Genomic DNA, 11,981 nt, shown 5'->3' on the forward strand with positions numbered 1-11,981 from the left:
GGTCTGAGGTGGAAGGTGGAGATGTGTGAATGGTTATGGGGGCCTCTTGTGGAGGAATCCTTCAATACACCCTTCTAGGATTTGTGATACCAAGCACAGCTGGGCTTCACATTCCCCCCTGGTTAAACTCAGCACTCCCGGGATGAAGTACATTTTATAACAACAGGAACAATGGGAAACATAAGCAATACAAGAACAATCTTCCCTTTATGGGAGGCACCAATCTTAAACGTTGCATAACAAAACAATTACAGAGTGTCCTCAGAATCCAAGTCTCTTGTGGTGAGGTTCCCATACAGGATGTCCATCTCACAAGGTAGAATACTTTGTTGGTTTTGAGGGACCTGTCCTAAACCCTCTACGTAGGCCCTGGGGTGGCTGCAGGGCATGAAGATCCCGAGTTGGACCTCCAAGAGAGCCACTCCATACAGGTTTTTCTTCTGAGGTCACCTATAAAGGGCACTCCAGGGAGCGCAATTATATACAATAAGAGTTTTTGGGCTGCACACAGTCCTCAGCCACGAAGTTCATTATGTGGGCATAAAGAATTAATAGGAAAAAGCACAAATTGATTAGCATGCATGACAATAGACAATTAATTCAGTAGATTTTAAGTTACTATAATTCAATTTAATACCCCAGGGGTAACTATCTACACTTTCAGCAATTTTGATCATCTACTTTGTGTACCTAGCAGGAGGTTTACCTCTTGTGCTGCGTACTGATCTGCGTAGTGCTGTGGTTGGTGGAGTGTCAGTGTCTGTATCCTCAGTTACTCTATCAGTTCTACGTGTAAGCATGTTGTAAAACTGCCTTAACCTCTCTCTTGGACTGGCAAGTCTACCATTGGCTGGGCCTTCTTGCTCTGCTCCTGCCGGGGATCCTTCATCTGGGGATACTTCTTGAGCTGGCTCTTCTGCAGCACTTACAGGTACAACTTGCTGTAGAGGGTTTTCTAGCTGTTCATAGAATTGGAGTACTGGAATGATTACTGCTCCTCCTATCTGAGGCCAATCAGCTGGGAAGTCTCCAAGGTCAGTGTGTATCACCGCTTCTTTAGGTTCTTCCTGGATTGTGAGAGGCACTTTTTCTTGGGGTTTCAGTAATTCTGGACACAACTTTAGGTGGTCCCTGGACACTGTAGCAGATGTTTTTCCCCCATCACAACTGATTATGCATGTCTTTTTGTTATTAAATCTTGATGGTAACACAGTGTAGGGGTCTTTTTCCCACTGGTCATCAAGTTTGTGGTTACGTCTTTTCCTTTTTAGTACTGTTTCACCAGGTGTGAAAGGTTCTGCTGGTGCGTTTTTGTTGTAGTGCATTTCCTGCTTTTCTTTCACCCGAGTAAGACTGTCCTTGACACAAGCTTGTACCCTTCTGTACTGCTCTTGTCTGGTCTTGTCCCAGTCCTCAGTGGTCATATCAGCTTCAGGTTCAACAACACCAAACTCCAGATCCATGGGCAGCTTTCCTGGCCTTGCCCGCATAAGATATGCCGGAGTGCAATTGGTGGAACTGACTGGTATATGATTGTACAGATCCACTAGGTCTGGTAGTAGGTCTGGCCACTGGTTTCTCTCCTCAAGTGGTATGGTCTTCAGCAGGTCGATGATGATGTTGTTCATCTTTTCGCAGAGACCGTTTGTTTGTGGGTGGTAAGGCGTAGTTCTTATCTTTTTACACCCGTAAAGATGGCAGAACTCCTTGAACAACTCAGCCTCAAAGGCCGGGCCTTGGTCCGTCAGAACCTGCTCAGGGTAGCCATGGGGTCTGCAGAAATACGCTTGGAACGTTTTTGCTGCTGTCTCTGCCGCCAGGTCTTTGACGGGGGCGACCACAAGGAAACGTGAGTAGTGATCTACCATGGTCAGAGCATAGGAGTACCCTGACCTGCTGGGGGAGAGCTTGACATGGTCCAGGGCCACGATCTCCAGGGGTCGAGTCGTCTTGATGGGTTGCAGGGGTGCCTTCTGGCTGCTGTAGTCTTTTCTTCTGAGGCTACAGGGTCCACAGTCTCTGCACCACCTCTCAATGGAGCTGCGCATCCCCACCCAGTAGAATCGACACTTCAACAGGGTCTCTAGCTTTTTCCAGCCAAAGTGCCCCGCCTGATCGTGGTAAGCTTCCAATACCATCTGGATGTCTGTCTTAGGGACTACTATCTGCCATACCATCTCATGAGTTTTTGGATTGACGTACCTCCGGCACAGCTTCTCACGGTAAATAAACAGCCGGCTTCTCTCGTTCCACAGCTGCTTTGCTTGCAGAGACGCTTCCTTCTCCAGGGAGGCACCTTCTTGGGTTATCAGCTGTTTAATGCGGCTGACAACCGGGTCGCTGTCCTGGGTCTCTTGCCAGCTGTGGTGATGAAGGGGGTTTAACGTCTTCCCACGTTGCTTCCTGGAGGCTCTCTGCTCATGGGTCATCCCATTCCGGTGAAAGGCAGGTAGCTCTATCTCTTCCAGGTCATCCACTTCCTCTTCTGTGTCTGACTGGTGAGGCATCCTAGACAGGGCATTGGCGTTGGCGTTCTTGCGGCCCGCCCGGTATTTGATTGTAAATTGGTAGTTTGACAGCCGAGCCATCCATCGTTGTTCCAGAGCCCCCAACTTAGCTGTTTCAAGATGGGTCAAGGGGTTGTTATCAGTAAAGGCAGTGAACTTGCTGGAAGCCAGATAGTGCTTGAATCTTTCAGTGATGGCCCAGACTAAGGCCAGGAACTCCAACTTGAAACTGCTATAGTTCTCTGGGTTCCTCCCAGTCGGGCGGAGCTTCCTGCTTGCGTATGCGATGACTTTCTCTTGCCCATTCTGCTTCTGACTTAAGACAGCGCCCAGGCCTTCGTTGCTGGCATCCGTATACAGCAGGAACGGTTGGCTGTAGTCAGGGTAGGCTAGGATCTCATCACCTGTCAGGATCTCCTTCATCTCCTGAAACGACTCGGCTTGCTCCTTACCCCAGTGGAATGGAGGGTTTTTGCCTTTGGGGGACTGCCCTACCAGGAGGTCTTGCAGAGGAGCTGCTTTCTTTGTGTAGTCCTTTACGAACCTCCGGTAGTATCCTACTAGTCCCAAGAATTGACACACCTCCTTGAGGTTCTTCGGCTCCGGCCACTTCTGGATGGCTGTGACTTTCTCCGGGTCTGGTGCTACGCCTTCTGGACTGACAATGTGTCCCAGGTACTGTACCTTCTCTTGAGCAGATGGCACTTTGAGGGTTTCAACTTCATCCCGTACCGTGACAGTGACTCAAATACCTCTGCCTGGTGTTTCAAGTGGTCCTCGTAAGTTCTGGAGTACACAATTACGTCATCCAGGTAAAGTAACACAGTCTCGAAGTTGCGGTGTCCCAGGCAGCTTTCCATCAATCTCTGGAACGTTCCGGGGGCATTGCAGAGTCCAAACGGCATGCTGTTGAACTCGCAGAGTCCCATCGGGGTGGTGAAGGCCGTCTTCTCTCGATCCTCCTCAGCCACAACTACTTGCCAGTACCCACTAGTGAAGTCAAGGGTGGAAAAGTAATTTGCAGACTTCAAGGCAGCTAGGGACTCCTCTATGCGTGGTAAAGGGTATGCATCTTTATGTGTAATGCGATTTACTTGACGGTAATCTACACACATTCTCATGCTCCCGTCCTTTTTCCTAACCAGCACTAGGCGAGCCGCCCAGGGACTACAACTATCCCTTATCACTACCGCCTTCCTCATGTCATGTAGCATTTCTTTTGCCTTCTGGTACTGAGCTGGGGGTATAGGCCTATAACGTTCTTTGATTGGGGAATGGTTGCCTGTGGGGATATGATGTTGAACCCCCTTAACCCTCCCGAAATCTAGTGGATTTTTACTGAACACCTGCGAGTACTCTTGAACCACCCGGTGTACACTCTGTTTTTGATGGGCAGGAGTGGTGTCTGTCCCAACATGGAACTGTTGACACCAATCCTCCACCTGGGTTGCAGGGTCATTATCCTCTACTTCATCTGGTGAGGTTAAGGACTCCGCCTCATGGATGCAGTTATTGACAGCATGTAATTTGGCAACAGTGGCATAACGTGGCAGTCTGACCTCATCTTCCCCTAAGTTGAGAAGACTGACGAGCACCCTCCCATTACGTACATCTACCACTCCCCTGGCGGTTAAGAGCGTGGGTCTATGCTCGGAGCAAAGGGGTTCTACTACCGCCTGGTAGCTTTGTCCTCTAAGACCTATGGCAGCTCTACACCAGATGAGCATTTCACTCATTGGGGGGATGACAATGGGTATGGGGTCTGTTACCCTCACGTTACCGACTTGCTGTTGATACATCAGGACTCGGATCTCCCTTTGCAGTGCCCTTCTCTGTCCTGGTTTGGCAGTGTCGGCGATCTGTTGAAGTAAGAACACAACCTCTCCCAAACAGTTACCAACAATGTTAGTGCCAAGTAACATATACGGATTAGTGTCATCAGGATTGGTCTCTACTACAATTAGTCCCTGGTCCTTCAGCTCCACTCTCCCCACCTTTACAGTCACATTCTTAACCTTGAGTAGGTTAAGGGGGAGTCCATTTGAGGCATATACAGTCAAATTTGGAGCTGGCGGACGTAGGTCATCCATGGACCAGAACCTCTTGTAGAGAACGTCAGGCATGATGGTTACCTGAGATCCTGTGTCCAGCAGGGCATGAGTCGGGATCCCGTCCAGTACAATGGACAGGAAAGGTCTTCCTCCGACAAACCTGTTGTACCAGTCTGATGGGCCTGGTGAGTCTACTCCTGGGTGTCGGCCCTCGGACCCAGGGTTTTCTTGTTTAAAGGACACTTCTGGGCGAGGTGTCCGGTCTTGCGGTAGCAGGTCGGGTCCCTCGGTGGACGACGCTCGTCACTGGTCCTCGGCGAGGGCGGTGTTGGCCTCCTCCTCCTGCGCATCCAGGGGACATCCTCAGGGTTATCGGCTAGCAGGATCTTCCCTCCTTCCTCGGGCTCCGTCCGCAGCTGCAGAGCACTCAGCATGGTAGTCAGGGTTTTGCTCAACTGACGCACCTCAGAGCGCAGACTGTCCAGTTCTTTAGGGGACGTTGCTGGGACTTTAACTTCAGCAGCCACTGGGGATAAGGTGGGTGTAGCAGGCACTGGAGTAGCCCCACCCTGGTAACGTTGGATGGCATTTGTTTCCAAGGGCTGCAGTCCTTTTATAGCCATGTCCTTAAGATTGTCAAAGGTGGCATCCGGATGATCCAGGGACCACCAACGCACAGTCCTGCTCTCCTCTAGAGACTTCAGTCCCCGGACAAACTGTTCCTTCAGCATTTTGTTCTCATTCTCAACGGTTCAGAGCCCGCAGGGCCCCTTGGAGACGCCAGGCGTAGTCCCGAACATTGTCCTCTGGTTGTTGCGAGCAGCTGTAGAACCTCATCTGGAGGTCAGCCTCAGTAAGGTCCTCAAATACAGTCTGTAGTTTTTGGAATATTGCGGATACTGACTCCTGGTCTGCGGCTGACCATGTTTCCACTTCCCGTTCCGCAGCACCGGTCAGTTGTCCTAATACAACGGCAGCTCTTTGTTTGCCGGTCATAGAGTACATGTCTAAGATACCACATATCTTCCATTTGAATCCAGACAGGGTATCTGGTTTGCCGTTATACTGGGGGAGCCACTTTGCTCCTGGAATGTACGGTAAAGTCATAGGAATTCCGGGTGTTACAGGCGCTGCCAGTGGGGCGGCGGCTTCGGCCTGCTCATCATCGGGCGCGGGTTGAACTTCAGGGACGTTGACCGGCAGGTCGGCGTTCTGCTGCTCGTCGGACATCTTAGCGCCCCCCTAGTTAACCGTGGCCTACCTTCTGGTTTTTCTTCCGGTAGGCCGCAGCTCCGCAGGTGACGGTTATCTTCAGGACCTTGCGTCGCTTGCGTCCTACGTCAGAGCGTTCAGCGACGCTCCGTACAGGACCTGGCGCTTCCTGATTTGACGTCGAGGCGTGCGGCGTGTCCGGGACTTTGCGCTCTTTTGCAGGTACGCCCCTTATTTTCCCGCGGTTACGCCCTTCTTCTCGCTCAACGGCCCAACAATGGCGGCAACCTTCATCACAACTTTTCGTACACAGTTCAGAATAAAGGCGCACAGTACCCGGTGGCAACGGGCAAAACACGGCGTCGTTGCAGTGGGCACGTAATCCTGTTCGTGACGCCAAGAAGGAGATGACTAGCCCAGGGGGAGATGGGGATGACTCGGTACCCTGGCCTTTAGGGATGTCGCGGTGGTCGGCTCCCGGGCTCGTACCCTGGGCCTCTCCTTTAAAAAGGGGTTGGTGATTTGTTAAGTTTATAAAAGAGTTTGTGACGCCACCTGTGGCTTCTGGTGATGATCACCAGCGCTGCGCAGTCCACTGAGGCTGGTGATAAGGCAGCTGGATGGTATAGCTCCCCACAGGTGGAGCTAGGCCTCAGGGCAGTGTATGAACGGGGAAAGCAGGACGAAGAGACCCCGCCGGGTCAGAGCAAGAACAGGGACAGACACGATAGTCACTTCAGTAGCTTTTACTGATGGAAATTCAGGCACTCCCCGGAGCACTGTAGGGTGAAGGGTGTATGTCAGGATCCTCCCCAATGAGCGGGTTTTGGGCCTCCTGCTTCTTGACTCTGCGTAGTAAGTTTCTGACCTGCCTGGAGCTAGGCCTAACTTTGTCTCCTGTCCTGCGCTGGCTGACCTTGTGGTAGGGCCTTCTCTTGGAGTGCACGCTCCCGACCTACGGGGCCTATGTGTCTCCTGGCTCTGGTACGTATCAGCACTTTAGCGATCCTGGGACTTGTAGTTCTCCAGGGATTCCGGTTTATCTTACTGGGTCATGGAGATCCCGGTAAGCTTCGGACCCGGTGTCCGGTAACTGCTTCTTTGGGGTGAGCGAGTTAAGCTCCTCTGCCCCCTATGAACTAACTCTCTCTACTCGCCTTCGGCCTACTCGGGCCCTCTCTAGGCTACTCACGCTAATGGCAGCTTGCCGCGCTTCACCGATCTTATGGCGCCGGCACACCTAAAGCTCACCTCTCTGAGCTACAACTGAGTCTAGAACACGCTCCACTGCAGACTAACCTCTCTCAGGCTTTTACACTGCAGGAACTCTTTCAACAGACTGACTGAGCTCGACTCTGCATTCAGGTTTGTACTTGCTGAACTCTCCAGAGGAACTGCTTTCTGTCAACTCCAGTCTAGACTAACTGCTGCCCGGCTCCACCTTCCCTTTTATCTATCCCTAACAGGCTGGCTCCTTCTGGTAGTCTGAGGTGGAAGGTGGAGATGTGTGAATGGTTATGGGGGCCTCTTGTGGAGGAATCCTTCAATACACCCTTCTAGGATTTGTGATACCAAGCACAGCTGGGCTTCACAGTGGCTTATTTTCCGCAGTCTCTCTCTGGAGTGGCTTATTTTCTGCAGTCTCTCTCTGTAGTGGCTTATTTTCTGCAGTCTCTCTCTGGAGTGGCTTATTTTCTGCGGTCTCTCTCTGGAGTGGCTTATTTTCCGCGGTCTCTCTCTGGAGTGGCTTATTTTCTGCAGTCTCTCTCTGGAGTGGCTTATTTTCCGCGGTCTCTCTCTGGAGTGGCTTATTTTCCGCAGTCTCTCTCTGGAGTGGCTTATTTTCCGCAGTCTCTCTCTGGAGTGGCTTATTTTCCGCAGTCTCTCTCTCTGTAGTGGCTTATTTTCCGCAGTCTCTCTCTGGAGTGGCTTATTTTCCACAGTCTCTCTCTGGAGTGGCTTATTTTCCACAGTCTCTCTCTGGAGTGGCTTATTTTCCGCAGTCTCTCTCTGGAGTGGCTTATTTTCCGCAGTCTCTCTCTGGAGTGGCTTATTTTCCGCAGTCTCTCTCTGGAGTGGGTTATTTTTTGCAGTCTCTCTCTGGAGTGGCTTATTTTCTGCAGTCTCTCTCTGTAGTGGCTTATTTTCTGCAGTCTCTCTCTGGAGTGGCTTATTTTCTGCAGTCTCTCTCTGGAGTGGCTTATTTTCCGCAGTCTCTCTCTGGAGTGGCTTATTTTCCGCAGTCTCTCTCTGGAGTGGCTTATTTTCTGCAGTCTCTCTGTAGTGGCTTATTTTCTGCAGTCTCTCTGCAGTGGCTTATTTTCTGCAGTCTCTCTGCAGTGGCTTATTTTCTGCAGTCTCTCTCTGGAGTGGCTTATTTTCTGCAGTCTCTCTCTGGAGTGGCTTATTTTCTACAGTCTCTCTGTAGTGGCTTATTTTCTGCAGTCTCTCTCTGTAGTGGCTTATTTTCTGCAGTCTCTCTGCAGTGGCTTATTTTCTGCAGTATCTCTGCAGTGGCTTATTTTCTGCAGTCTCTCTCTGGAGTGGCTTATTTTCCACAGTCTCTCTCTGGAGTGGCTTATTTTCTACAGTCTCTCTCTGTAGTGGCTTATTTTCTGCAGTCTCTCTCTGTAGTGGCTTATTTTCTGCAGTCTCTCTCTGGAGTGGCTTATTTTCCGCAGTCTCTCTCTGGAGTGGCTTATTTTCCACAGTCTCTCTCTGTAGTGGCTTATTTTCCGCAGTCTCTCTCTGTAGTGGCTTATTTTCTGCAGTCTCTCTGGAGTGGCTTATTTTCTGCAGTCTCTCTCTGGAGTGGCTTATTTTCTGCAGTCTCTCTCTGTAGTGGCTTATTTTCTGCAGTCTCTCTCTGGAGTGGCTTATTTTCTGCAGTCTCTCTCTGGAGTGGCTTATTTTCCGCAGTCTCTCTCTGGAGTCGCTTATTTTCCACAGTCTCTCTCTGGAGTCGCTTATTTTCCACAGTCTCTCTCTGTAGTGGCTTATTTTCCGCATTCTCTCTCTGGAGTGGCTTATTTTCCGCAGTCTCTCTCTGGAGTGGGTTATTTTTTGCAGTCTCTCTCTGGAGTGGCTTATTTTCCGCAGTCTCTCTCTGGAGTGGCTTATTTTCCGCAGTCTCTCTCTGTAGTGGCTTATTTTCCACAGTCTCTCTCTGCAGTGGCTTATTTTCTGCAGTCTCGCTCTGTAGTGGCTTATTTTCGGCAGTCTCTGTGGAGTGACTTATTTTCTGCATTGATTATATATTGGAGGCCTTTCCTTAGAAAAAAAAATAATTTTTCCATTACAGACATTTAAATCACCTATCCTATATAAATATCTGATCGCTAATGGGACCCCCATTGATTAGGGAAGGTCTAAAGCCACCTTTTCCTCGGCAGTGAGGCAATAAGGAGGAACAAGCGTGCGTGGTGCAACTCCATTTAATATCTATAAGGCTGACGAACAGACGAGTGATGGCTTTGGCTGGACCCGCATAATGTTGTAGGAACAGGATAATTAGGACCCTCTTCTAGACCCCAAGCAATCAGACATCTATCACCATGCGTAGATGGCCTTTATAGCTCCCAAACGGGTGGTCGTTCAGCTTTCCCAGGCTCTTTGGTGCCAGCCTGCCTACTTTTGTACGATACATCCAGTTGGTTTTATTTTATGTTTATTTTTGCTATAATATAATTCTATTTTTATTTTTTTACAGAAATTTACTGGGACTTTTGTCTATTTTATTCAACCTGTCATCCCAGAAGATGCCATCAGGCAGATCCTCCAACGAGTGGGTTACTCGATAGTGTCCAACACGGAATACACGATCGGAGGCAAGATAAATAGTGAAGAGGCCAAGCAGACGGCCTTCGACATGTATCTGTCTAGAATTCAATGTGAAAATTTGCTTTGGCGCCTGAATGAAGATAAATCTGTCTCTGTAAGTCTTTTGGTTCATGGACCTGGAGGCCATGAAGTAAAAAATGGGAGTGATCTTACTGATCAAACTGGTAAAAATCCCAGTGGAACCGATGAAATACAAAATTTAGATCTTAAAAGCAACGACCCCAGTATTGATGACCCTATAAAAGCCGCGGATTTGACCGTAACTCGAACGAGCAGCCAGGACGACATCTCTGATCTTTCCAAGCAGAAACCACGTTATTGTACCAAACGCATGGACAGCGATGAGTTCCTCTATAAGTATAGTGACCTCAACTTCGCCCAACAGCCAATTTTCCCATTACATATCAAGCCCAAAAAATGGGTAACTCCAGTCTCCGAAGAACCAAACTTTGCCAAACCTGATATTCCAGATGGACCAACCAAAAACGAGGGCAGAGACCTTGCCGAGAAGATCACTTATGACCTACAAGGTGACAACATTGACATTCAGACTTTTACGGAACAGCTGGACCCCCCAAAATCTCTGGTGTCTAATGAATCTCCGGCCGAAGTCATCGTGCCGACCAAGCAAGAGCGCGTGGTGTCAAAACTAAAAATGTTGAACATGTCCGGAGAGTCGTTGACTTACCCTATCGAGGAAACTGTACCGCCCGATTCGGCAAAGTTTTCTGAAAGCAAAATTGAGGTTAAGTGGGCCTTCTTGAATACTAAGGAGGGCACAGAGAGCTTGGCCAATCCAATGCCCCTATCTTCTGATTTCTCAATGTTGAATATTTCTGGCAAGCCACCGATTTGGACTCCAGGTACTGATAATAGGCTCCGAGAGCCACCCAACTCCACATACATTCCACCACGGGCGCCCGAAAACGAGCGTATGAGATCGCCAAACATCAAAGTAGAGGAAGATCACTTCCAGGTCTCTTCTCCATCTGGAGATGCCCTTCTTGTTAATGAGTTTAATATACATGATGATACCAAAGAGGACTACGTGATGATCACCAAAAAAGACCATATCCAAAACTGAGATTTGATGGACAGGGCTGCATACTGTGTAGACGGGGAGGTCACTAATAAAATGCTGGACAGTAAGCGCTACCTAGTGGTGTGTGAAGAAGGACAGACTTTTTTTTTTTTTTTTTACTTTTAACTCTTTCCAGCTCATGAATCATGAAGCGCCAATTGCTACAAATGGCAGCCAACACCAAAATTTTCTGGAGAAAACATCATGAGTAGTATTCATTTTATTAGAGTAATTTTTTTTCACTTTGTCCAGCATGGAAAGTTATGAAACTTTGCCAATCACTTTATTAGAGGATTTAAAAAAAAAAAGCAAAGTGGCATCCAAACCCTGATTTTTCCCAAGTCTACTGATATTGGATCGTACTGCTTTGGAGTACAGATGATGGCAGTGATGGGTCAGCTCAGCTCCTGTATCACTAACTCTGGGGAGAAGCTGCTGGTGAGATTGTTCTGATAAGCAGAACACATAGAGGAGGAGACAGGAGCTGATCCATCACTGCCATCATCTGTACTCCAAATGAGGACGTTCTGATACCAATGCAGCTGGAGGCAGGAAAATAGTCTGGGGGGAAAAGCCGGGGTTTGGAAGACACTTACATGCTATTTTTTTTTCTACAAGACAAATCTAATAAAGTGATTTGCAACCTTTCCATGCTGGACAAAATTAAAAAAAAAATAAAGTTTAGTTATGTTTTATAGATAATCGTAACGATCAATGATTGACGACTGTGAAGTATCATTATTATGCCTGTAGCACCATAAATAATGCTTTTCAATGTATATTTGTTTCTTATCCAATCCTGCAAGCTGAATAAAAAAAATGTGCAACTAGAAATTCACTAAGTATTACACCCCAGAGCAGCATTTATAATTCTGCTTCTTTGCAAACAAACAAAACACATCCCTAACAGTTCATCTGAGGTCCTATGGCAATACTCATACGTTAGTGGCAAAGATTCTCTAGATTAAAATGAGATTTCAGCTCTGAAGCCTGTAGAATTACGATTTCAGCTGTGAAGGAATATAATGCATATAGAAAATGATTACGATAAAAAAAAAAATGCATGTGGAATAATTCAGTATGTAAACTCTATAACTGAACCTTCGTCATAATATAGTATAACTTTATACCCACAGCCATGTATATTCACGATTTGTGGAAGGAGAATTAGGGATATATCTGAATGCCATGGATAAAATTATACGGGATTTCCTGCTGTGCAGAGGGGCACCACAAATCAAATTTAATAGAAAAAAATGTATAAGCTATACTGAATCAATACCCACAAAA

General features: G+C 48.1%; 1 protein-coding gene across 1 annotated transcript in view; it reads left to right on the plus strand.

The window, feature by feature from the left end:
- Nucleotides 1–11,525, plus strand: part of LOC141174308 (uncharacterized) — a 55,326-nt gene extending 43,801 nt beyond the window's left edge. The window contains exon 2 of the mRNA XM_073659171.1: nucleotides 9,480–11,525. Coding sequence (XP_073515272.1) covers nucleotides 9,480–10,694 — 1,215 coding nt within the window. The 3' untranslated portion in view covers nucleotides 10,695–11,525. The remainder of the gene's footprint in view (nucleotides 1–9,479) is intronic.
- The last annotated feature ends 456 nt before the right edge of the window (nucleotides 11,526–11,981 follow it).

Source organism: Phyllobates terribilis, unplaced genomic scaffold (assembly GCF_046119375.1).
Source record: "Phyllobates terribilis strain yellow unplaced genomic scaffold, ASM4611937v1 Scaffold_13__5_contigs__length_258822181, whole genome shotgun sequence".
Classification (NCBI taxonomy): Eukaryota; Metazoa; Chordata; class Amphibia; order Anura; family Dendrobatidae; genus Phyllobates; species Phyllobates terribilis.